The 27,955-nt window shown below is 38.7% G+C and overlaps 2 protein-coding genes across 3 annotated transcripts; one reads left to right on the top strand and one right to left on the bottom strand.

The window, feature by feature from the left end:
• Positions 1 to 13: 13 nt before the first annotated feature.
• On the top strand, positions 14 to 4,983 carry LOC114303797 (rho GDP-dissociation inhibitor 1). 2 transcript variants are annotated; one of them, XM_028248950.2, is made up of 5 exons: positions 14 to 642; positions 760 to 826; positions 2,487 to 2,705; positions 2,797 to 2,921; positions 4,635 to 4,983. In XM_028248950.2, exons 1-5 carry the CDS (start codon positions 406 to 408, stop codon positions 4,710 to 4,712), a joined length of 726 nt encoding a protein of 241 aa, XP_028104751.1. In that variant the 5' UTR covers positions 14 to 405; the 3' UTR covers positions 4,713 to 4,983. The 2 variants fall into 2 exon arrangements, with proteins under 2 accessions (XP_028104751.1, XP_028104758.1); XM_028248957.2 differs by having other exon boundaries at positions 58 to 642; positions 2,487 to 2,696.
• Positions 4,984 to 13,323: 8,340 nt separating this feature from the next.
• Positions 13,324 to 14,001, bottom strand: LOC145796135 (uncharacterized). The gene has a single exon (XM_082881153.1). The coding sequence runs from the start codon at positions 13,999 to 14,001 to the stop codon at positions 13,324 to 13,326; it is 678 nt and encodes a 225-aa protein (XP_082737279.1).
• Positions 14,002 to 27,955: the final 13,954 nt, after the last annotated feature.

The raw sequence follows: 27,955 nt of genomic DNA, 5'->3' as shown, positions 1-27,955 counted from the left end.
TTCAAAAACTCCTCCGTAATCCATTTCAACATCCTCTCTCTCTTCTCGTGCTCTCGCTTGCTTGGATCAAAGTGCCCATTAGTCATAGTGACCTTCACGTTATTTATCTCTCTCTCTCTCTCTCGCAGAGTGAGTGAGAAATTCAACAACCCAACTCAAAAAAGAAGCTAGAAGACAAACCACAGTGCCCCTTTTCTTCTTTCTCCTTTTGGTGGGCCACGTGTTTGATAATTTGTAGGACTTTTTTTGGGCACAGACAACCGTTACCTTTCTGGGATTCCTTCAAATTTCTAGTCTGTGGTACAAAAATTGGTGCTTTGGTTAGTTTTGGCTTGTGGGTTTCTCTTCTTGACTGTTGGGTATTTGGAATTTATAGGGGTTTTTGGGTTACTGTTTGATGATTTGATGTCTTCGGCCGTTGGAGCTGTTTCTAGTTCCAAGAACATGGGGGGTTTTGATGAAAACAAGGAGGGTGGAGAGAGAATTGGAGTTCAAGAAAGTGGAGATGAAAGTGAAGGGAAAGCGAAGAGAAGTATGAGTGAGAGCTCTTTTTATGTTACTGAAGATGAGGAAGATGAGGATGGTAATAAAATAGAGCTTGGTCCTCTTTGTACTCTTAAAGAGCAGCTTGAGAAAGATAAGGTTTGTCTCTGCTCAAATTCATCCTATATACACAATCTTTACCTTATTGGTGGGTTGATTTTGTGTCTTTTAATGTTCTAAGTTTCCATTTTTTGTTTGAATTTTGAGGTTTTTTAGGATGATGAGAGCCTGAGGAGGTGGAAGGAACAGCTTCTTGGGGCTGTGGATATTGACAATGTTGGAGGTATTAATGATTCCATCTAACTACAATTATGATTATACCAAATTTGGATTTTGGGGGATCATACATTAATCTTCTTCTAGTGGCTTTTATGTTTGTTTTTAGTTTGCTAAATTGTAGTGATCAAACTGGGAAAGTCATAGGATCTGAATTCCCTTTTCTAGTTCAGTGAAGTTTCTTTCTTTTTTGGTTCTTGAATTCCCTTTTCTTGTAATTTAACTGCCTGTCTTTATACTATGTATTGAGATAAAAAGAGTCAAAATCATCTCTAGTACTAAAACGACATACCTGAATTGACTGTTTTACTGTTAGTGATTTGTCTTTTAACCTCTGTTGCTCTGTAATTTCAGTCTTTAATTTTCTTGGTTTTCGTGAACGTGGGACTTTCATTTTTGAGAGGAGCTTCAATCTGGAAGAAATCAGTGATAGAGTTCATAATGTAATTGAAGTTCTGTTATGGCCAAGGTTTTTAAAATTAGGATCTTATGTGGGATCGTTGGGAGGTACTCATGGATCAGATCGTAGAATCGGATCGAGGATCGTGAGATTCTATTTTCAACACAAAATAAAATGAAAAATTATGAATAATGATAATGTATGTTACACAATTTTAAAAAGACTAAAGAAAAATGATAAATTTAATATAATGCACTTTCTATGTTAATATAAATTGGAAGAAACGATTGAAAAATGAGTTTGTAGTCAAATTTATATATATATATATATATATATAAGAAGTAAATAATAACAAAAAAATTGTAGGATTGGAATCGTAATAGAATCGGGATCGTATGCAATTCTACACGTTTTAATGAATAGGATTGTAATTACTTTAAAATCTTATTAAATTTAAAATCCTAGTGTGATCCAAATCATTTGGCCCAATTAAAATCGTAAGATCCTACGATCCGGATTAGGATTCTGATAACCATAGTTATGGTTGATTAATTATAGAATATGCATCATATAATATCTAGGGTTTCTGTTGTGAAGTATATCATTCCTTCCAAAAAAAGGCCGAGCTAGTGCACTAGGCTGCTCGCCCTAATGCATATAATCTACTGAGTTTCCATGTTTTTGCTGTAAAATCAAAGAGTTTTTTTTTTTTTTTTTCTTTTTCTTTTTGTATCATTCCTAGAGATTTTCCTTCCTAAATCAATCAAGTCTGCCAATTCAATACATTTCATTTTCCACCTGAGAATTAGTTTTTAAAGTTGAATTTCAAAACAGCGATTTAATTGGTAGAAACAAGTCAATGTTGTTCAATCATCCATAGCACTAATAGCAAGATTTTCTTGCATATTGCACCCGAGGCATCTGCTACACTGTTTATGCAAATCAACAAGAATATAAAACAGTAGTGAAATTTTTCTTACAAAGCCAACCAAGTCTGAGTGTTTTCCTTTATCCCATTCACCTTTTTTTTTGGGTCTCTCCCTCTATTTATTGGAATGAAGGTTCAACGCTATCCGGAGCAAATATTTCAACTTTTGACAGTACTATCTATGTTAAAAATAAATACTAGTCTTCTTTGAATTCTTTCCTCCATTCACTAACAGCAATCACCTGTTTCAGAATCAAATTATTTCAAGCCTTATCCTATATTTCTTTTCTGATGAGATTTGTGCATCATAATATTGGTTTATTGCTTCATTTGTTGCAGAAACATTGGAACCAGGAGTGAAGATCCTCAGTCTTTCTATCCTCTCTCCTGATAGATCTGACATTGTTCTTCCTATTCCAGAAGATGGAAAGCCCAAAGGCTTGTGGTTTACTTTGAAAGAAGATAGTAGATACAGTTTGAAATTCTCTTTCCAAGTCAACAATAACATTGTATCAGGGCTCAAGTACACAAGCACTGTTTGGAAAAATGGTATGAAAGGTAATCTACCAGTGTCCTAAATCAAACCCAAAATTCAAATTTTTAAAAACATTTGAATGTTTTTGTCCTCATTTTTTGTCTTATATTTCAGTGGACAGCACGAAAGAGATGCTTGGAACTTTTAGTCCTCAGCAAGAGCCTTACACACATGTGATACCCGAAGAAACTACCCCATCCGGCTTTTTTGCTAGAGGTTCATATTCTGCAAGAACAAAGGTAAGTTCAATTAGATAGATTTTTTCCCCTCAAGATTTCTGTGCTTAGATGATCCAAACACTGTCTGGAAACTTTAACCATAATGGAATTGGTTCTGATTAGAATTTACTTTCCTTATCTTCATGTAGTGAATTGACAGTTCAGATGTGATAGGCATTAATATGCTTTTGAATTGTTTGGGGTCCTTGTTTGCATTTCCTCTCTTAAAAAATGCAACGAGTTTGACTACTGGTGGAGTTTGAAGACCGGGGATATCACCATTGAAAATTTTTTAAACTAAAAAGTGATCCGGAAATTTTAGTACTGAAAAATATTTGGGAGTTCTAAATTGGGAGCGCTAAAGGAGCTTTAGAGAGTGAGTTCCACTGACTGATGTGATGTTTTGGCCTTAAGTTTTTTTTTTTCTTTTTTTTTTTTTTGAATTTCCACCTCATTAGTGGTCCATTAGTCCTGACAAATTAGTGGGATGTATCATTGTTGTTTTAAGTACTGATTCTGCTGAATTATAACTGACTTTGTTCATTGTTGAAATTTCTTGCACAATCTTTATTTTATCACTTGACATTTACGCTGTGTTTGGTTGGGGGATTTGAGGAGGGAATTGGAAAGGGAATGGAAAAAGTTAGGTGAAATGTGAATAAAATATACTTATATTTCACACACCTTTTCCCTTTCATTAACGATATGATGACAATTTTTTTCTGAATTGTTTTGGGGCCTCATCTGAATTTTCTAACTGAAAATGTACAATGAGTCCAATTCGGGTGGCTTGAGTTATCGCTTGATCCTCAGGTTTCCTCCCCAGTCTAGGACATAGTTTCCAAATATCAAAAAATAAAAAATTGTATATGAATATAAATTTAGGGCATAGAAATATAAGAGGCACCAATGTATATCTCGGTGTATTTTTATATTTATTTATTTATTTCATTTACTTCCCTTTTTGTTTTCATATATTTTACTTTAAGCAAATCAACTTTCTAAAATTATAAAAAAGAAACTCATAAAGGTGTCATGAGACGTGTCCAAACACAGGACACGAGTGTTTGTGAAATATCCCCAAAGTGTCCTACAAAAAATAACAATTAAAAAAATTGAGACGTCACATGACATGTCCAACACGCGGACACGGACACAGACACGGCACCCATTTTGAAGTGTCAGCGCTTCATAGACAGAACCCTCCCTAGGCGTGACCCATAGCCAAATGTGTTTACCATTAGTTTCCTCCTCTTTCAAGATTTATATTATGGCTTAACTACTGAACTTCAGAGGATTGCAGATGCCCCTGTAATTTCTGAACTGTAAATGTGGCCTTACCTTTTATATCTCATTGTTATCTGAAGATTTTGAGGTCAAAAGAGTACCAACTTTGTCACTTATCCTCTTACAAAGCTCTGTTCTGTCTTGAACACATGGCCCATCTATTCGTGAAGCAAACTTTCTGTTGTTTGCCTTCCTTTGCAAGTGGCCTATGTTGTACAGTATTCCAATTTCTTGATGTAGACCTGGTTTTGTTATCTTTCCGAGTTCAGCCCCTTTGCATTGAAGTAGTTTGAATAAAAAATAAACGAGTCTGACAACTGAAACTAACAGTACCATGTGCAATGCAAACCAAATTATGCATGAAAATTTTACTACATTATCACAACATTGCCTTTGCATTGCAACCGTAAATGTACTGATATCCAGTTTCGTTGTCTTTGTTTTCAGTTCGTTGACGATGATAACAAATGCTACTTGGAGATCAACTACACGTTTGACATCAAGAAGGATTGGGCCACTCCTTAAAACAGCGGACTTGTAGACTATGTTCTTTGTACCAAAACCAGCTTAATATGTTTCTCCTTACATAGATTTAATTATAATTCCCCATTTAGTTTTCACCAATTCATTCCAGCATGATGCGAGATTTTGTAATGTTTCTTCTTCTTTATTTCTTTTTTTGTTTTTTGATTTTTCCTTTTTTTGGGTTTAAACTGTTTGTTGGGTATTGTTAACAATTAGAATAGAAGGGTTGTCAGTCAGAAAGCAATTCAGCTAACGGATAAGTTTTGTTTGATATCTGTTTTTTTTTTTTTTCTTTTCTTAATTCTTTTAGACATACATGGAACTTTCTCTCGCATATCTGTCCTTCCTTTTGTTCTTTTTGATGCGTAATTTTTGCTTCTCTTTCTTCTTCTGGATAAAGGGTACTCCTTAGTCATAACTTCACTGCGATTCCATTTGATAGCTTTGACCTCTTTTAATCGATGTAGGAAATTTGGCTATAAACTGCTCTTATCTTTCTTTTATTGTTAAAAGAACCAAGAAAAAAATTATACTTTTAAAACTTCCTCATAATTATAAAGTCTTGTAGAAAGGACAAAAATTATTATTTAAATATTTTATTAGACTATTATACCCTCAATTAAATCTTTCCCCATCACCATCTCAATCTCTAAAGTTTCGTCTGATACAACTATTGCTTATGCATAGATGATAACGCCATGGCTAGGGTTTCAAAGGATCTGGTAGCAAAATCTACGCCGACGACCTCGCAGGCCTCTCCGCTACCGTGGCCGACAACTATAAGAGCAGCTTACCTCACCCATTGCCCTTGTAATGAACCTACTCTCTCTCTCTCTCCTCACCTATGTTATTCGCCATGGACCTTTATTATTCTCAATTTTGATGCATAATAAGGTATTATTCTTCATGTTTGATTGTGATTTTATTAAAATTAGGGTTTTAAATGATCGAGCTAGGGTTAGGGTTTGTTATTAGAATGTTGATTTCTAAAGAAATTGAGGATTTAGGGTTCGAGATTTGAAATTGTTTTCCATTAATGGTGGATTTGAGCAAGTTTTCATAATTATTATAAATTAAAGATCCTCCGCCACCTATGGTGGTTGATTGTTACGAAGTGATCTCCAATGGCAAAAGTGAAGAAAAGAAGTTGGAAAGGGAGATTGTGCTTGGGAGCTTCTGGTCTTTCGAATCTGGTCTCACAGCTTTTGTTTGGTGTTCAATCACACTATTTGTATAGATAAAAGGCTGTGATTTGTTCAAAAATTTGATCTGTTTATTTTCGATCTTCTCAAGTTCTTTTTTTCAATTATTATTATTATGTAAGTTTAGATCATTTTTTGTTGTTGTTGACGATGATGAAAAAACATATTGCAACAGATATTTATTTTTTTATTTTTTTCCTTGTGTTGATGTTGATGAAAATGAGACAGATTGTAATAGATATGAAGAACATGAATCTGAGCTAAAGATGTCACCTTGTTGTTTCCAGCTGGATTTTTTTTTTTTATTTGTTAATAGATCTTAGAGTAAAATTTGACTCTGGTTCATTCATTTAGTATGTATTTTATTTTTTGTAACAGTAAAATTTTACTCTAGTTAAAAACATGTTAATTTGCTTAACAATATAAAATTTTATTTTGAATCATAGTAAACTTTACTTCTATCCGATCAACCTGCGAACACAACAGAGGTGAGCTACCCGACGATGTGTTGCCGGAAAATCCCTCCGACAGTCAAGTTAGCACACACTCAGAGATAGAGAGAGAGAGAGAGAAGAAGAGAGTTGAATGTTTAGGTTTCTCTCACCAAATGATGTTCTATCCATAGCATGGGGAGCGCAGTCATACTTATATACTTTCTGCGTTCACCTCTGCACCCATTCGTCTATTGACACATGGAGCTGCTCTCCCATCTATCAGCACAAATCCAGTTAAACACCACCTAATCAAACCGCCGGACGCCATTAGCGGGAACGGGTAGCCCGGCAGCATCACCTCGGCCTCATACGACCGTGCTACGTAACGAGTCTAACAACGCCACTCACCGAGCTCCGTTATGACCGAGCTTAGCAGCCCCCCGTAATGACTGAGCACTTGCTCTGTTGGCCGGTCTGCGGAGGATCTTGCACACCGATCTCAACGAGCAAACAACGCGAACCGGGCTAGCAGAGAAGTTATCCCAGCCAAATCAGACCTGGGCTTTAACCAAGCGCACAGCACCTGGATTGTCCCAACCTAGCTCAACCCAAACATGCTCGGACCAATTTTAGCCCGGTCATTAAGCCAGATTATGAAATGTCCCTCACAATTGCCCCTTAATTTTGTCCGCATTTGCGTGACTGGAATTAAATTACAAGGCCGGGCTAGACTTTTTGCTCGGTGGTTCACTTTGCTCAGTCTAGAAACCTCAAAGTTGGCAAACAAAGTCAGCTCGTCAACTCACTTCTTGGCGAGTAAAATCAACTAAGCAACTTCTTGAGCGCGCAAAATCAACTTGGCAAGGACCTTTAAAGTTAGCGAGGAAAGCCAGCTCATCAACTTGATTCTTGGCGAGCAAGATCAGCTCGGCAAGGAACTCCATGGTCGACGAGCACGGTCCGCTCGGCGACTTGCTTCTTGGCGAGCAAGATCAACTCGGCAAGGAACTCCAAGGTTGGCGAGCAACGTCAGCTCGGCGACTTTCTTCTTGGCGAGCAAGATCAGCTCGGTAAGGAACTCCATGGTCAACGAGCAAGGTCCACTCGGTGACTTGTTTCTTATTGTGCAAGATCAGCTTGGCAAATAACTCTAAGGTCGGTGAGCAAGGTCAGCTGGGCGACTTTCTTCTTGGCAAGCAAAATTAGCTCAACAAAGAACTCAAATGTCGGCGAGCAAGGTAGCTCGACGACTTGCTTCTTGGCGAGTAAGATCAGCTTGGCAAGGAACTCAAAGGTCGGTGAGCAAGATCAGCTCGGTGACTTTCTTCTTGGCGACCAAGATCAGCTCGGCAAGGAACTCCAAGGTCACGAGCAAGGTCTGCTCGGCGACTTACTTCTTGGCGAGTAAGATCAGCTCGACAAGGAGTTCCATGGTCAACGAGCAAGGTCTGCTCGGCGACTTGCTTTTTGGTAAGCGAGATCAGCTCGGCAAGGAACTCCAAGGTAGGCGGGCAAGGTTCGCTCCGCGACTTACTTCTCGGCGAGCAAGATCAGCTCGGCAAGGAACTCTAAAGTCGAGGAACAAGGTCAGCTCGGTGACTTTCTTCTTGGCGAACAAGATCAGATCGACAAGGAACTCCAAGATTGGCAAGCAAGGTCCGCTCGACAACTTACTTCATGGCGAGCAAGGTCTGCTCGACGACTTACTTCTTGGCGAGCAAGGTTCGCTCGGCAACTTACTTCTTGGCGAGCAAGATCAGCTCGACAAGGAACTCTAAGGTCGGCGAACAAGGTCCGCTAGGTGACTTACTTCTTGGCGAGCAAGATCAGCTCGACAAGGAACTCCAAGGTCGGCGAGCAAGGTCCGCTCGGCGACTTACTTTTTGGCGAGCAAGATCAGCTTCAGCAAGTACCTCAATGGTTGGCGAGCAAGGTCAGCTCGGCGACTTTCTTCTTGGCAAGCAATATCAGCTCGGCAAGGAACTTCATGGTCAACGAGCAAGGTCAGCTCGGCGACTTGCTTCTTAGCGAGCAAGATCAGCTCGGCAAGGAACTCTAAGGTCGGTGAGCAAGGTCAGCTCGGCGACTTTCTTCTTGGCGAACAAGATCAGCTCGGCAAGGAACTCCATGGTTGGCGAGCAAGGTCCGCTCGGCGACTAACTTCTTGGCGAGTAAGATCAATGTGATATCTATGTTCCGTAATATGTTAATTGGTCCTTAAAATGAGTATGATTATGTGTTTAATATGATTTTGTGTGCAAGTATGTGAAAATATGTAGTTTTGAATTTCTATATGTTTACCGTTGGAATATCTGTTTGATTATCTGCTTTCGAAATTAAATTGAAGGCCTTATCGGCCACCGAAACCAAAATTGATTGCGCCATTGTGATTGGCATAATTTTTAGAGCCTACGGTGAAATTTAATTGAAAATTGATTCAGATCAGATTAAATTGATTTAATTAATGAATTAAGTGCCCAAATGTTTTATATTGAAATAATTGTGACTAGTGGGACTTTAAGAGAGGCATTACACCCTCAACATCTCTCCTTTGTTACACTTTGGGGCTGATTTCAACTCTAAGAAAAGAGAGAGGGGTCGGCTAGAGAGAGAGGGAGAAGCAATTGGAGATTTGAGTGAGGAACTTGAGAAACTTGGAGATTCAACTAGAAATTGTGAAGAATTAAACCTCTAGGTAAGCACTTGACCTTGAATTCATAAGTTTGAAATTGTGATCTTGTAAGTTCAAGGATTGTTTGTGATCAAGAGCATGTATTGAGTTGGTTTTTGTTGAAGTGGAAGACTATATATGCATGCATGTATATAATTGTCTTGAATTTGCATAATTGAGCTTGAATTACATGACTCATGTTGAATTTTGGTTGAAATCCATGTATTTGACCATCTTTTATCATATGGGATGGGAATGAGGATTATATGTCACATGCATGTACAATCCATGGGAGTAGAAGCTTTGAATACATGAAGTTGTTATGTTAGTAATGAATTTGGTGGAAAAAGAGCCATGCATGGCTTTGATTTATGAAATTGAGCTTCAAAATGTTGTAATTTAGTGTTTGTACCATGTTAGTGCATATATATATGAAGTTTTAAAATCATGCATTTGGAGCCTTTGAGTTTGAAGTTGAAGTTCAAGATCGTATTCTGGATTTTCCAGAATTTCGATGTCTGCTCGAACAGGGAAACCGCCGCTCGAGCGTGAAATTCGTGCTCCCAGTATATTTTTGCAGACATGGTGTCCGCTCGAGCGGGAAAGTTCACGCTCGAGCGGGGAGCAATGTAGAGGCCTTCCGCTCGAGCGTCAAAATCCATCATTGAGCGTAAATTTCACATAACCAGTACTTTTACAGGCCTCTAGGGTCCGCTCAAGCAGGGAATCCCACGCTCGAGCGAGGACCCTGTTTTCTGAAATTTTATTTATGCGCTCTATGTTTCGTTTTCCGTTCTCATTCACTTGTAAGCACTCTTAGGCATGCATTGAGCATTGTAATTGAGTTAATGAGATAAGAATGAAGCCTAAAGAGGAAAATGTGAATATAGAACGGATCGAATTGTTTGTGACCCTTTTTGTGTTCATAGAATGTATAGAGTCAAGCTCTAGGGCAAATCCACAAACCGATCACTGTGAGTAATATCCTAACAAGATATTTGAAATATACTGTTATCCAATTGTTTACTTCTATGTAAATTTTGTAAGTTCATTAATTTGAATGGTGGGCAACGATTGACATGAATGATTGGGCCGAAGGCCGATTGATATGAATGATTGGGCCGAAGGCCGATTGACATGAATGATTGGGCCGAAGGCCGATTGATATGGATGATTGGGCCAAAGGCCAATGGACATGAATGATTAGGCTGAAGGCCAATTGGCATAAATGATTGGGCCAAAGGCCATCTGCTGTAACTGTTTCAAAGATTGCTTATGTATCTACCTTATTTGATATTATTCACGGGGCTTTCGCTTACGCTCATCCATATACATATAGGTGAGCCAAGGGACGTCCAGAACCAGCCTCGGTGAAATTGTGAGAAACAGTCAGAGTTTTGAGAAGTCAACCCAAACATCTCACGCACAAGACTGTCTTCGCTTTTGTCCTTTGTTCATAGTTTTTATTATGTTGGCGAAAGCATTAGATTACTTTTGTATATAAGTCTTGGGTTCGACTGACTTGTACTTGCATGATCCTGTATGTACAGTGTTCTGTGTTAGTACACATTTTGATGTAAGTTATTAACATAAAAAGGTTTGGAATGTTATGGTGTGCATATAAGCACAGCTCTATGGACAAAGTTTTAAATTGCTTCCGTTGGGCCCCTGTACTCTGATGAGTTTTGCTTTATTTGGTTTAAGGCCGTAGGTAATCTCGTGATTACTGGCCGATCTTGGCGAACAAGATCAGCTCGGCAAGGAACTTCAAGGTCGACGAGTAAGGTCCGCTCGACGACTTACTTCTTGGCGAGCAAGATCAGCTCAGCAAGGAACTCCAACGTCGGCGAGCAACGTCCGCTCAGCGACTTACTTCTTGGCGAGCAAGATCAGCTTGGCAAGGAACTCCAAGGTCGGCGAGCGGGTTCGCTCGGCGACTTACTTCTTGGCAAGCAAGATCACCTTCGATAAGGACCTCAAAGGTCAACGAGCAAGGTCAGCTCGGCGACTTTCTTCTTGGCGAGCAAGATCAACTCGGCAAAGAACTCCATGGTCAACGAGCAAGGTCAGCTCGGCGACTTGCTTCTTGGAGAGCAAGATCAGCTCGGCAAGGAACTCTAAGGTCGACGAGCAAGGTCAGCTCGGCGACTTTCTTCTTGGCGAACAAGATCAGCTCGGCAAGGAACTCCAAGATCGGCGAGCAAGGTCCACTCGGCGACTTACTTCTTGGCGAGCAAGATCAGCTTCAGTAAGGACCTCAAAGGTCCTCGAGCAAGGTCAGCTCCGCGACTTTATTCTAGGCAAGCAAGATCAGCTCGGCAAGGACTCCATGGTCAACGAGCAAGGTCAGCTCGGTGACTTGCTTCTTAGCGAGCAAGATCAGCTCGGCAAGGAACCCTAAGGTCAGCGAGCAAGGTCAGCTCGGCGATTTTCTTCTTAGCGAGCAAGATCAGCTCGACAAGGAACTCCAAGGTCGGTGAGCAAGATCAGCTCTGCGACTTGCTTCATGGCGAGCAAGATCAGCTCAGTAAGAAACTCCAAGGTCGGCGAGCAAGGTCCGCTCGGCGACTTACTTTTTGGCGAGTAAGATCTACTCTGGCAAGGAACTCAAAGGTCGGCGAGCAAGATCAGTTCGGCAAGGAACTCCAACGTCGCGAGCAAGCTCCTCTTGGCGACTTGCTTCTTGGTGAGCAAGATCAGCTCGACAAGGAACTTTAAGGTTGCGAGCAAGGTCCGCTCGGCGACTTGCTTCTTGGTGAGCAAGATCAACTCGGCAAGGAACTCTACTATCAACGAGCAAGGTCAGCTTAGCAACTTGCTTCTTGGAGAGCAAGATCAGCTTGGCAAGGAACTCCAAGGTCGGCGAGCAAGGTCAGCTCGGCGACTTTCTTCTTAGCGAGCAAGATCAGCTCGGCAAGGAACTCTAAGGTCGGGGAGCAAGATCAGCTCAGCAAGGAACTCCAAGGTCAGGGAGCAAGGTCCGCTCGGCGACTTACTTCTTGGTGAGCAAGATCAGCTTCGGCAAGGAACTCAAAGGCCGGCGAGCAAGGTCATCTCGGCGACTTTCTTCTTGGCGAGCAAGATCAGCTCGGCAAGGAACTCCAAGGTCGCGAGCAAGGTCCGCTCGGCGACTTTCTTCTTAGCGAGCAAGATCAGCTCGGCAAGGAACTCTAAGGTCGCAAGCAAGGTCCGCTCGGCGACTTGCTTCTTGGCCACCAAGACCAGCCTAGCAAGGAACTCCATGGTCAACGAGCAAGGTCAGCTCAGCAACTTGCTTCTTGGCGAGCAAGATCAGCACAGCAAGGAACTCTAAGGTCGGCGAACAAGGTCAGCTCGGCGACTTGCTTCTTGGCAAGGAAGATCAGCTCAGCAAGGAACTCTAAGGTCGACGAGCAAAGTCAGCTCGGCAACTTTCTTCTTAGCGAGCAAGATCAGCTCGGCAAGGAACTCCAAAGTCGGCGAGAAAGGTTAACTCGGCGACTTACTTCTTGGCGAGCAAGATCAGCTCGACAAGGAACTCCAAGGTCGCGAGCAAGGTCCGCTCGGCGACTTGTTTCTTGGCGAGCAAGATCAGCTCGGCAAGGAACTCCATGGTCAACGAGCAAGGTCAGCTCGACGACTTGCTTCTTGGCGAGCAAGATCAGCTCAACAAGGAACTTCATGGTCAACGAGCAAGGTCAGCTCGATGACTTACTTCTTAGCGCGCAATATCAGCTCGGCAAGGAATTCTAAAGTTGATTGAAACACCAATAAACCTCTTGCCGAGTAAAATTCATCTGACAAGGAATTCCAGAGTTGATAAAATCATCGACAAACCTCTTGCCGAGCAAAATCCGTCCGGTAAGGAATTCCAAAGTTGATCAAAACCATCAACAAATCTCTTGTCGAGCAAAATTTGCCCTGCAAATAATTTTGATCTTTCCATCAAAATGATTGTTAGTTGTCCCTTAGACCGCACTAAATCCGCTTGGCGAGGCAAAAATACAACAATTCTCAAGAAAATTGTCTACTTGTTTCATTGTGCCAATGGCAAAAAAAGTTACAAAAATAGAACTAAGAACAAAACTTTAGATTGGCAGAGTTCGATGTTCTGGAAATGGATCTGCCATTTACATTCCGCGAGTTTTATGCCGCTTTCCTTGACCTTCTTATAAACGTCTTCCAAAAATCGAACTCCCTATATCTCTTCCATGGTGGTTTGCATGGCCATCATCTTGTCCGACTGCGTGAACCTTTCGCACTACTCTCTTATTCTCTACTACCGAACTTGTCATCACGGTAGCTGCGGCTGCATCGTCTTCGACTCAGATGTGCTCATTAATGTGTTGCATGAGCAATTCCATGATTGACGGTTGATTCATTGTGAGCGAGTCTCTTAGTCGATGTCCAACTAGAAGACCGCGCTTAGACTGAGTGATTACAAGGTTGGTCGGGCAATCAAGGATCTTGTTGAAAGTCTCCCAATACTTAGTGTTATACGCCTTCAAAGAGTCGCCTGGCTCTATCTTTACTCTCAAGAAATGGTCAATTTCTTTGGGCATTTTAGCATTTGTCTTAAATCTGGTGACAAATGCCTCTGCCAACTGTTGCCACCCCTCGATGCTCTCCTCCGGCAGCCTCTCGAACCATTTTAGGCCCAACTCGCCCAAACTCGATGGAAAAACAAGGCACATGAGCACATCATTTCGCTTGTGCCCAGCCATAACCTGCCGGAAGTGGCTTACGTACATATATGGATCAGTATTTCCGTCATAAAGCGTGAACTTTGGTTGACGGAACCCGAGGGGGAGCGACGTATTCTCGATCTCTACGTAAAAAGGGGTGGCACTCAGCCTTGCCAACTCTCTATCTGGTGGCGCGCGTTCCGCCAAGCGTGGTTGTGGCATGGCGATCTTTTCACTGGCTCGCCCTCTAGGGACTAGCCGCTGTAATGCAAGCACCCTCTGCGCCTCCTGCCGGCAAGACGTGCTCCTCCAACACATCTCTTAAGTCTTTCGAACGATCTGAGCGAGAATACCTCGACGCCGTCGTCGGCGCGTGAGGGGTGGTAACTGTTGTCCTGCGTGAAAGATATCGTCGCCGGTGCTATGTAGTCTCCAGCTCTGAAGCTTCTTGTGACGGAGAGTGAAGGGGTGCGACGTTTATTAAGACTACCGGAATGGCGGGAATGGGCGTGCTCACTATGGTTTCCCACTCCAGCAATGCCCTTTCCCTTCATCTAGCGTCTCATGGCCTCCATCGCCATTTTCTTGATGATGGTATCTTGGTCTCTTAGCTTGTCTTCCAAGTGTTGAGTGTGTGAATCTCGCCGTCGGCGACGCTCTTTTGGAATGACAAAGCGCCCAAAACTCCTTACGCGCTTGTCTCGCGCATCCCTGAGAAATCCTTGTGCGGAGGTCTCCAAATCAGCCATCGTCGGAATCGTGGACAGGCCATCTCTGCGCTGAACGCACTTTGGCTTGATGTCGTCGATGGCGAACAACAGAATGTTGTCATGGTTCTCCATAACAGATGACCGGAGAAGCTTGGAGGACAAGGTTTTGTCTGTCGATTTCCCACAGACGACGCCAATTGTACGGGGAGCAAATATTCCACAATGGACGTACTCCTTTCGTCCAAGCTCCGCTTCTATCCGATCAACCTGCGAACGCAACGGCGGTGAGCTACCCGGCGGTGTGTTGCCAGAAAACCCCTCCGACGGTCAAATTAGCACACACTCAGAGATAGAGAGAGAGAGGAAGAGAGTTGAATGTTTAGGTTTCTCTCACCAAATGATGTTCTATCCATAGCATGGGGGCGTAGTCATGCTTATATACTTTATGCGTTCACCTCTGCACCATTCGTCTATTGGCACGTGGAGCTGCTCTCACATCTGTCAGCACAAATCCAGCTAAACATCACCTAATCAAACCGCCGGACGACATTAGCGGGAACGGGTAGCCCAGTAGCATCACCTCGGCCTCATACGACCGTGCTACATAACGAGTCTAACAACACCACTCGCCGAGCTCCGTTATGACCGAGCTTAGCAGCCTCCCGTAATGACTGGGTACTTGCTCGGTTGGCCGGTCTGCGGAGGATCTTGCAAGCCGATCTCAACGAGCAAACAACACAAACCGGGTTAGCAGAGAAGTTATCCCGGCCAAATCGGACCTGGGCTTTAACCGAGCGCACAGCACCTGGATTGTCCCAGCCTAGCTTCGGCCCAAACATGCTTGGACCAATTTTAGCCCGATCATTACCACGACCCAAAGCCAGATTATGAAATCTCCCTCACAATTATTATGTAAGTTTAGATCATTTTTTGTTGTTGTTGACGATGATGAAAAAACATATTGCAACAGATATTTTTTTTTATTTTTTTCCTTGTGTTAATGTTGATGAAAATGAGACAGATTGTAATAGATATGGAGAACGTGAATCTGAGCTAAAGATGTCACCTTGTTGTTTCCAACTGGATTTTTTTTTTTATTTGTTAATAGATCTTAGAGTAAAATTTGACTCTGGTTCATTCATTTAGTATGTATTTTATTTTTTGTAACAGTAAAATTTTACTCTAGTTAAAAACATGTTGATTTGCTTAACAATATAAAATTTTATTTTGAATCATAGTAAAATTTACTCTGATTCAGAGTAAAATTGTACTTTCAAAGTAAAATTTTACTCTGAAATTTTACTCTGGTTAAAAACATGTTGATTTGTTTAACAATATAAAATTTTACTTTAAATCAAAGTAAACTTTACTCTCATTCAGACTCTGAATCAGAGTAAAGTTTACTATGATTCAAAGTAAAATTTTACTCTGAAATTTTACTCTGGTTAAAAACATGTTGATTTACTTAACGATATAAAATTTTACTTTAAATCATAGTAAACTTTACTCTGATTCAAACTCTGAATCAGAGTAAAGTTTATTATGATTCAAAGTAAAATTTTACTCTGAAATTTTATTCTGATTAAAAACATGTTGATTTGTTTACCGATATAAAATTTTACTTTGAATCATAGTAAACTTTACTCTTTTTCAGATTCTGAATAAGAGTAAAGTTTACTATGATTTGAAGTAAAATTTTACTTTGAAATACACTGTGAGAATGACTTAATAGGAGAGCTGATAGATATAAAGGTAATATAGTAGAAGAAACAAATTTTAAAATATTAGGGGGGTTTCAAAGTACCTATATAATTCTTATCATTTTGAAAGACAAATTAGACAGTAAGGGGTCTATCACCAAATTCCCCTAGAAATAATTATTATCAGTCAAAACATTGATAAGAAAGCGAAAAAAAACCATGAAAAAGCTTGGAAGATCATCAAGACTCATAGGCATGACATTGATTATTAAAATTCCTAAGGGGACAAATATTAGTCCACCACATTGCTCTAGTATTGCTTAAAATTGATCCACATGAGCATCCTAAGTTAGCATTGTTTAGGAACTCGGACCAGATCGGTCGGTTGAACCGGTTAAATTGGGAATCAGGCCTTGTTCTGGTTCGAAAAACCCTCTAAATCTGGACTAAGGGTAAAATCGGTGTAAAATTGAAAAACCGGATGACCCGCGCAGTCAAACCGATAGAATCAACTATCCAGATCGAGTTTTGAGGGTCAGCCCTTCTTTTTTTTTTTATAAATTCTGTCTTTAACTTCTTCTTTTTCCCTTCTTTTCTTTCTTTCTTTCTTTCTTATATATTTACTAGTGTATGCCCGTGCCTAAAGTCACGGAGGAAATAATATTGGGATTATCTTCTCTTGTCCAATCTTTTATGTAGTACATGAAAAATTTATTCACAAAATAATTTCGGAAAAAATTGTTCCTTTCTTATTGCATCATTATTATTCTTACCCAAGTTATCAATCTTTCTTGTTCTAATTGAAAAGGTTGGTCTCATTTGAACTTCGGCTAAAATTAGAAAAGAATAAAATCTCAGTGATTGCAATATTAGCGAACCATCTCTAATGTTTTAAAAGAAAAGGCATGGAAAGAAAAATAGTACACTGCCGTTCACCCCCATTGTGCAAAATTGAAGTGTATCAAAGCCCAAAGTTTAGCAGGAAAAATGTATCAATTAGTTAAATAAAATGTATGATTAGCGAACTTAAGAATATATTACACTTAAGTCTCATGAATATAGTTACAACACTCATTTCACTTTCCTAAGCTTAAGTCTCAAACTTTGCAGATTACACTTCTCTCTTGCTAAAGATTAATTAATAAACCAATTACAGAGAAAGAGAAAAATAGAAAGGGAAAAAAAATAGAAACTAAACCTTAATCAAGAAAATCACCTCTCTTTGGGCAATCAACTAACCCTCTAATCAAGCATGTGTGTCTATGGATTACACCGATCTCAAAACATCAAGCATTATTTATAATAATTGCAAAAGAAAAAATCATCAAGCACTAATTGCAAAAGTTCTAAACACATTATTAGATTTTAGATCTTAAACACATCATCAAACACTAATGTTTATAAATGACTCCCTCCATCATCAAGCACTAATGATTCAACAAATATATTTAATTTCTAACATTGAGCAGTCTTTTAGAGACATGAAATTCAGCACTTACGTAGATAATTTTTCAAGAAGCTATTTGTTTCACACCATTTCACTTTTTGCCTCACTTCATCTCTACTCCCCCCTATCCCACACCCACACCCACACCCACACCCACCCTATCTGTTTTTTAATTTATGTAGCAAATATTTTATACACCCAGACACATGCAGCATCCACCTAGACACATCCATATAGATGGAAAAGAGAGATTTATTGACCAAGAAAAAGGTTCTTTATTTGATAACCTTTCATGGATATCTATGGCACCACAATGCAAGGAGCGTCCGTTTCAAAAATCTTCAAACCACAATCTGAAAAGAAAGATTTCATAAACTCACAACTAATATCCAATTGAGAGCATTCAAACTATTTAGAAGTAATGCAAACAAAAAACAAAAAAAAATGCTAATTTTTTGGTCTTTCCCAAAAACAATAAATAATAATAAAAATAATTAGTAAAGAGAACATCGTCCAAAAAATAGATAAATTCATAAATTCAACCCAATCAAGTAAAGGGAACTTTTTTCTCACCCCAATCAAAAGTTTAGCAGAGGTGAACTTTTTCCCCAACCAAAAGTTTGATCATTCGATCAATCTCCTTTCACCTTCCATTCCCTGTGTATTAACAAACACATGAAAAAAATCAAATAGAGAAACAATTTATGAAGCATTTGGCGAACATATGAAAATGGTTTTTTATCAAACAATTTATCAAGCATTTAGTGAACATTGTAGTAGCAGAAATTATGTAGTGGCTTAATCAATTATTTTGAACTTCAATTATTGCAAAATTATACCCAAATCCTTACAATGGAATGAATAACAATAAATTTAATTAAAATAATAAGAAATAGTTTGTAATTTATGCCAAGTGACATGAAGAAGTTGGTCTTTGAACTATGGAAATCGAGTAAAAGATTAAATCATCAACTTACAACATGAATATACAAAAAATAAAAAATAGAAGCAAAAAAATGATGGAATCTTAGTTACCTCTATTCATAGAGCCTTTAGAACTATTCTCCTCACCAAATTCCAATGCCTCTGTCATCTTTACATGAATTGATAATTTCTCTACAACACTCCAACTCAACATAAAATTGTGCATTAATTTTAGGAGAAAAGATCTTTCATACTTAAAACTAAAAAGAAAAATTAAAGTGAAAGCAATTTTTTCGAAGTAATGCAAACAAAAAACAAAAAAAAAATGCTAATTTTTTGGTCTTTCCCAAAAATAATAAATAATAATAAAAATAATTAGTAAAGAGAACATCGTCCAAAAAATAGATAAATTCATAAATTCAACCCAATCAAGTAAAGGGAACTTTTTTCTCACCCCAGTCAAAAGTTTAGCAAAGAGGAACTTTTTCCCCAACCAAAAGTTTGATCATTCGATCAACCTCCTTTCACCTTCCATTCCCTGTGAATTAACAAACACATGAAAAAAATCAAATAGAGAAAAAATTTATGAAGCATTTGGCGAACATATGAAAATGGTTTTTTATCAAACAATTTATCAAGCATTTGGTGAACATTGTAGTAGCAGAAATTATGTAGTGGCTCAATCAATTATTTTGAACTTCAATTATTGCAAAATTATACCCAAATCCTTACAATGGAATGAATAACAATAAATTTAATTAAAATAATAGGAAATAGGTTGTAATTTATGCCAAGTGACATGAAGAAGTTGGTCTTTGAACTATGGAAATCAAGTAAAAGATTAAATCATCAACTTACAACATGAATGTATAAAAAATAAAAAATAGAAGCAAAAAAAGGATGGAATCTTAGTTACCTCTATTTATAGAGCCTTTAGAACTATTCTCCTCACCAAATTCCAATGCCTCTATCATCTTTACATGAATTGATAATTTTTCTACAACACTCCAACTCAACATAAAATTGTGCATTGATTTTAGGAGAAAAGATCTTTCATACTTAAAACTAAAAAGAAAAATTAAAGTGAAAGCATTTTCAAAAATCAAAACACATTTGAAAATGAAACCCATTTCACATTTCAGAAATCAAACATGTTTAATTTTTCCAACACAAACACAAATACAATTTCAATTTGGAACTTTGTATATAATATTCTTCATTAAGCTAATAGTATGTTACCTGTAGATCGATAATCTGATTTCGATAAGAAAAATTATTGTACAGTAGAGTTGAAAATGCAGATATCAAAATCTAAAACCAAACACAAAATTACTATAAATAATACTTGGAATGCGAAAATAACTTCATAATTGAAACAATAAAAAATGGGGAAAAAAATTTAAAATTTGAAATCATATTAACGGAGAATTCTAAGAAAATAAAAAGACCTTCGCTAATGAGATTAATTAAAGCTTGAACAATGGCCAATTAAGTCATGAATTTCAAAATCAATTAATTGAAAAAGATTCAAATCCTAACAATTAACAGAATAAAAATTTAAAGCCATGGTTTTTTTTTTTTTTTTTTTGGGTAGGTATTTAAAGCCATGGTTGTCTAACTTGACTATACAAATCCTAACTATTAACACATTCAAAATGAATTTGTAGGTATTATTTTTTTATTTCATCATTAACACATGACACACCAAAAAAAAATGTATTTTTATTGTGTTCAATCATATATCTACAAATCATACCTATAGCAAGCATGATGAATGATAATTTCCTAGATTTGTATAGTGAAGTTAGACAACCAACCAAATAAATAATCACTAAATAACAATAATCAATCACTGCTTTAGTAAGAATACAAATCAAATTCTTACCTCAATGTTTGGAAGTCCTCAAGCTGTTAATGATCAATCACTATTCTTAGGAAGTGTCAAGCTGTCTAATGTGAGCCTATTAAGCACACACAATGCTTCTTTTTTTTTTAAAAAAAAAAATTAACAACAAAACGGAACTGAAGCAACAAAAATAGAGCTACAAATTAATTTTGGTGTATTTCATCCCTTCTAGAGAGTGTAGAAAATCATTAATGTTGCAATGATAGGGATTGGCCCACCCATTCACCCAATATGCAATTCTAATTTTGATAAATTCCACGATTTTGCACCAAACTGGTTGTTTGTGGTTGAAGATTCATTCATTTCTAGCAAGCCAAAGAGTCCAAATAATAGAATCCAAGATAGTTGGGATGTACATGGCAGCAATTAAAGAAATCAACACAAAATTTACTTTTACATGACAGCAAAACAAAAGACATCCAAAAAAATTAGAGTAACAAAAAAAGAATACCAAAAACAATAGAAGAAATCAACACAAAATTTAAAATTTTACATGAGAGCGAAAGCTAATGAATACCAAAACAATAGAAGAAATCTGCACCATAATTTCCCTGTTGTAAAGATATAAATTGAATTTTGATTTGGATTAGTAATCAGAGAAAGCTAATCAAAGTGCACAAACAATTTGTCATAAAAAAAAAAAAGCCAAATGATCTGAATCACTGAATAAACTTCCATTGCTAGCAAAAAATAAACATAGAAATACAAAATTTTGAGTCCTTGAGAAACTTTGAGTCCATAGAAGACCGAAGTAGGAAAGCCAAAGAATAAACAAAGACAATAATACTGATAATAATTGCAATTGGAGAATTCTACCATACACACCTTAGTTATGCCATTTTCTTCTTTAGTTATAAAAAATTTTCTTCTTTAGTTGTGATATTATTTTAGTTAGGACTCATAAGATCTTTGGTTAAGCCTCATGTGATGTTCGGTCATGATTTTTTTTTTTTTAAATATAAAGTTATACCATCTTCTTCTTTAATTATAAGATGCATATGGTAGAAACTTTTTGAGAGGTGTGTACATAGTCTTTCCTGCTAGAAAGATTTAAGAAATTATGGGAATGATGCCTATTGTATTAGCTTCTACCGGAAATATACATTAAACTGTAAGAAACTGATACTATAGACACCTTTCAAAGGTGCGTATGGTTTGTACCTAAAATTTTAACCACAAAGATTCATGACTACAACCAATTTGAATCATAATAAAAAATCCATAACCAAGATCACTTTCAATTCATAGCAAAACACCACAAACCCTCACATAAGGCAACTTGGATTCATAACCAAATATTAAAAAAAGGCATCATAACGAAAACTAATTTAAGTCCTAATAAAAATCTCATAACCAACTTTATTATAAATTTGACCGGCACAAAGGTCATAACTAAGTACCAACATATGATTTATAACTAAAACCACAAATTTTCATAATTGAGGGATATGGAACATATTTTTGAAGGGATATGTATCATAAAATTCCTAACCTGTATATGAGAGATTTAGATAGAAAATGGGCAGTGTCGTGGCTCCCACCAATCCCTCTATAGTTCCGCTACTGACCATGGAGTGAATGAGTCCAACATAATCTCTTTGGCAATCTGAACAATCTAAGTGATACTTGAGTTAATGTATAATAGAGGTCAAAACAGGGCTCTAACATAAAGCACTTTCAAAAGTGATAATCAAGCTGATGCTCTCTAGCCTCTAGAACTGCAGGCAAGGGAAGTAAACTGTGGAATGAACTATACACATCAATTGTATTTCGGCCGTAATTGATCAATGAAGAATTTATTTCTAATGCAAGCTTAAAACAGAATCTATAAATTAAAAGATAATAGTAGTAGCATCACATACCAAGAAACTAACTAAAACTTTTAAGAAGATAGAAATTTAGAAGAGTTTATTGAGGGACTTATCTGCTGAAACATGTAGGACATTGATCAAATAGGTGATAGGCTTTCAATGAATGGATACATATTACCCAGATGCTTCCCAATTTTCAAGATCCTCTGGCGAACAATCTCGAAGCTCCTTCAATGTCTTGGAGTTGAGATCATAAGAAATAACTTTGCCAGGAACAACTAAAACCAGAGTAAAATCTTTTTCATTTGCTCCCTAGTAATAACAGAGCACGTAAAATTTATAGAATCTAGTAATGGTTGTGTTTACTATGTCAGGGAATAAAGATAAAATGGGACTAAAATTGACCCGGTACTTCACAATCCAACTACTGTAATCCCTGTCCATCTGAAGGATTCTAAGGCCAAGTTTGACATATTGTAAAAAAGTCAAAAAGTCAAAAAGTTACTCAAAAAGTTAAAAAGTTAACACTATTCACCAAAAGTCAACAATTACAGCTGCATAACTCCCAATCCTAATTTTTCCCTACAAATCAATTTTTACAATTTTTTATTACACATTTTTTCATAAAAAGTCAAAAAGCTAACCCAAACATCCATATTTTCTTTCTCAATTTTTTAGTCCAAAAAGACAAAAGTGCACTTATTTAGAACACCCCAAATAACCCCTAAATCTCAAAGCAGAAATCTGATAAATCTGAATAAGAAACAAATACCCATCACATTTTCCAAATACCTATCTTATCACGGGAAAGAATTTTAGGGTTTGGATGCATTGGAGTTTGACACACAGAGGAGAGGTGGTCGATGGTCGTCTGCGTCGCGATAGTCGGTGGTTGGTGGTCTCGCATGGGATGGGCTCCGATGCAGGTAAAGAGAGAGAGAGAGAGTTCAAAATTGAAATCAAAAAGAGAAGAGATAAGTACCTGTGACGGAGATGAGAGAGAGAGAGAGAGTTCAAAATTGCAATCAGAGAGAGAGAGAGAGATTTTTTGACTATTAGATCTTGATGGTAATTCATCTCAACCGTTGATGCTCAAAGAGCATTTGGACAGGAAATAAAGACATCTCAACCATTGAAGTTGAGATGAGACCATTTAAACCATTGGATCAAAATGTATCTCTAAGATAAATTAGACATTTTCAAATACCCTCATCCTTATTATATAGATATATATATATATATATTTCAAAATTTTGACTAAAAATTCTTACTTCAAGAGTCTCCTCTCATAAGGAGAAGTCTCATTGGAAACTTGAGGAGATTATGAAAGTCTATTGCTATTTATAGGAAAAGATTTTTCAAAAAGAACTTACAAAATTCTATGTGAGATTCAATCAAATTATTTGAATCATATTGATTGGAGGGAGAGTTGAAAATTTTACTTCCCTCCAAAATTAAATCTATCATTCAATCAATTTATTTGGAGGGAATGTTAAAAAAAATTCAATTTGTTTAAAACAAGTAACTTTTTCTTACTAGTTATGATTTTATTAAATATTATTAATAAATACTATGCAATAATTTTTATTTTTATTTGAGTATTTATATATTTTTTTATTTATTTATATTTTTCAATTATATAATATTAATTATGACGTCACGGTTCAACCGCTTTGACTCAACGGTTGAACCGGTGACCCATCCACCCAGTCTCTTTGCCGGTTCGTTCACCAGTCCGGAGTATGCCACCAAAATAACTGTCAATCTATATGTTTTGATGCAATATGAAAATTGAATTGTTTTATATATTTTTTGTTCCTCTAGTTGTTTTGTTTGATATCATTTTTTGAAGATCACGCCATTCTAAGATGTATTATTACTATGTCAATGCAGATCATGTTTAAAAAAACAAAGCTTGTTTTTGGGAGAGAAATTGATGAAATTTTAGACAAACAGATCAAAAACTTATATTTGTGAAAACTCAATGAAGATTGTACGGGGAAGAAATAATTCTCCTCGTATAATCCTGTTGACTAAGTCCACGCTCCTCCGTACGACGTCGCTTTGTCACCTGAAAACACAAACGTGAGCTAGCCGGCGTGTGTGTGCCGGAAACCTCTCCGATGCCTAAGTCAGAAAACTTGACAAATAGACAAAGCTCAATGTAATCAGGAAGAAAAATTGTATGTTGTGTTATGTTACCTCCTTCCAAGGTGATGCTTGTGAGCTTTTATAGGTTTCGAGTGGCCCCATCCTAGTAGGACTTTTATTTCTCCATGCAGAGTCCTCATAGGATTCATACTCCTAAAGGATAATGCTTATCCTTTTACACCCCCCCCCCACTGCTTAAACCAAGTGGGATGGTTTTTACTATGGCCGAACTACCACATGACCGAAATAATACTGGCTATACCGAGCCACGGAGTAGGCCGTACTAACAGTAGTTCGGTTCTTCTTCTTGCTACACCATATTTCGGTTCTCTCATGCATGAACCATGGTGTGGTTAGACCGATCTACCGAGTAGCAACATTCCGACCGACCTACCCAGAATACATCATGGTCGGACTATCTCCGAGACCGGCCTTACTAGAAAAGTTGTACGGACCGAAGTAACTCAACATCTCTTCTGGGCCGAAGTAACTTTACCATTCTTGAACCGGAGTAACTTTCTTACTCTTGGACCGGAGTAACTTTTACATTTCCATTGGGCCTTTTTATCCAGTCCTTTATACTTTGGGTCATAAAGTCCACCTCTGTAGCTCGGCCCAATTTTTACCAAAAATTACCCTCTCAATTGCCCCTTAATTCCATCTGCACAGCATGATTGGGATTACCAGTCTACTAGCCGAACTGGAGTTTTTTAAGCTTTTCCAGCCGAGCTAATAACCCTTTAGCTTCTCCAGCCGAGCTAAAAACTCCAAGCTTTTTAAGCCGAGCTAATTCTTACTCCGGGCTCTGTTTTGTCCGGTCAAAACGTCTCTTCAATCACGACTGTAACGCTTCCCTTTCCAATGACACATGGCAGATTCTGATAGGCTGGGGGCAGCTGTCATGCCGCCCTCGTACTACGAAATTTTTGAATAGTTCCCGCCCTTTCTCCTTCTCTTTCCACAAAACAAACATTCTGTCCTTTGGATTAACCATTCTATCATTACCTCTCCTCTCTCTACCCTGTGTTATTGTTGTTCTTCCGTTGCACCTGAAGACTGATATTGCTGCCACTTTCCCATCTCCAGTTCCCTCTTCTTCAATCTGGTAAGCCAATCCATTTTTCCTCCTTTGTTTTGCTTTCGTTTTTTGCTTTTAATGTTTATGCGAAACATTTTTGCCCATTTTCTGGTTTGCTTCTGTACTTTTATTTGGAAAAAACTTTATCATAGAACACTTGGATATATGCCATATCCTGTTGAATACTGGTTTTCAATCCAAAATCATCATTTAACCGAACTAGGATACCATTCGTGCTAGATGTAAGTCTTATCAAGATAAAACCGAACTAGAGAAGATGCATGAAATCAAATGCACCGAAATAATAGGACTTCATCTTCTTGATTGTCTTTAGCCGAGATAAAATGCACCGAACTAAGTCTGAATTTAGAACAACGGAAATCTTAGTCTCCGACCGAGCTCAGCCTTCGGGGCTAAGCCAGCTTTCTTAGTTCTTTAAACCGGACTCAGAAAGCTGCCCCTAGAGGATTAACCGAACTAGCCAAACCAGAAGTTCAAACCGAGATACAAACTGTAGCACCACACATAGCCGAAGTAGGACTTTATCTTGTTTTTATTTGTAGCACGGTCCGATGATCTGTGCTTAACCCCTATGTTTTCCACTTTGCAGACTTAGGTTGCCCAGGCACTCCTTCTTGCGCTCAACCGAGCTACTGAGCCCAATCTTCCGACCGAACTAATTTATTCTTAATTTATACCATAGATGGGTAAGTATAGGTACCTAGTAAACACTCCAGACGGCCTAGCCGAATTCAGGAAGGACTATAACATACTTGATGATGTCCACCTGACATTAGCCGAAAGAGATGTCATTCCCTGGGATAACGAAGGCTTTGTCCCCTTCACCCTTTTATCCATTATAGAAACCAGACTACAGTTTCCAGTCCAACCATTGATCTGTGAATTTCTTAGGCAGACTAGACTATGCCCTACCCAACTGTCCACTAATTCATACCGCATCATTATGGGAATAGCCGCACTGAACCAACAAGCCGGACTAAACCTTGGCCTGGCCGAAATCTTTCACCAATATTCCATTGGCTCAAAAGAAGATGGGTGGGTTTATTATCTTAGAATACGTCGCCGCCGAGAGAAGATAATTAAATATACACCGGACAAAGACTTAAACGACGATGATTTTTTCTGGGTCTCTGGGAACTTTGAGGATTTTCAAGCCCAAATTCCTGGCCGACCTATCAATTGGAAAAAAGGAGAGCCCGGTAATTTTAACTTCGGTCTTCTTTCTTTCATATATTTTATTTTTTTTTATTTCGGTTTGTTAGTCTATCAACCGAACTAACAGTTCTTCTTTCGTAGATTCCGCCCACCTCCATTCCTTATATAGCTATCCAAACCTTGCAATTTTGCGAGCCGCACTACGATATCCTGAACGTAGTTGGGCCAAATTGCTGAAATTCGAGCCGACCTACCGATACAGTGGTCGCCGTAAAGCCAGAGTAACTGACTTTCTTCTCGAAGACGCCCTAGAGCCGGACCCAACCTTGCCACAAATAAGATTAATTCCATTAACCGCTGAAGAGGAAATGGCCAAGAAGAACAGACTAAGGGCGTTTCTGACCGAGACAAGCAGGCCCGAAGTACCGTTACCAAGCCAAACGCAGCCTGCCGTTGTGGCCCTCCCCTCACAACAGCCATCTTCGTTGCGGCGAACCAAACGCGCCCGAACCACCGAGTCTGAACCAAGTTTGGTAGAAGATGAGACTGCTATTCCACCGATTCTGCCACCGAGCCCCCAACCGCAGCCTGCCAACCGAACTATCACCAGCTGGGCACCAAAGCTTAGCTTCAACGACCGAGATATCCTTGACGCTGATTCGGTTGTCGTCGAAAAAGATCACCAGTTGGCCTTTAGCCTGGCCAAGAGTGTGTGCCTCCCCAAGGATATGGAGCACCACCAGAAGCAGTTAAACACCGAACTAAAGTCCATCCGGTCTGCCACAAAGTCCATGATCTTGGTATGTAGCTCTGTCCATTTTTCTGTCTAGTTTTTTAAACTTTTACTTCGGCTCATGGGAAGTCTTTGTTTTTCCAGGAAATTCAAAAAAACTACAACACTCACAAGAAAGTGTTGGAACTCAGAAAAACTACAAGGCAAGCTGTGGCAGAAGCCGAAGTGAAGTCGGCCGAGGTAGAAGACATCAAGAAGCAAATGGCCGAGCTACAAGCAGAGAACAGCAGGCTGACCGGACTGGTTAGTTCGGTCGAAGCAGAAAGGCAGAAGGCTGCCATAGCTCTGAAGGACAAGTACCTGCGCGAGCTTGTGAAGCTCGAAAGAAAGAAAGATGTCGAAATATCCCAAGTGAAGGAGAGCGCAAAAGAGGCCGGCAAACAAGGCTTCAAGAAGGCAGAGGATGCTTATGCCAAGCAATGTAATGCTGCCAAGGAGTTGTTCTTCAAGTGCGGCTGGAGGGCGGCTGTTGAGAAGCTCGGTCACGATCCACAGACCGAGGTTTTCAACCCTCCAGCATACTTCATACCGAGCTCCCTTGTGGAGTATGCTAATGCCATGCAAGAGCAGTTTCTT

Source organism: Camellia sinensis, chromosome 7 (genome assembly GCF_055761805.1).
Source record: "Camellia sinensis isolate YWXY chromosome 7, ASM5576180v1, whole genome shotgun sequence".
NCBI classification, from domain to species: Eukaryota; Viridiplantae; Streptophyta; class Magnoliopsida; order Ericales; family Theaceae; genus Camellia; species Camellia sinensis.
Note: the sequence above shows the minus strand (reverse complement) of the source record. Positions and strands in the feature narration are given on the sequence as shown.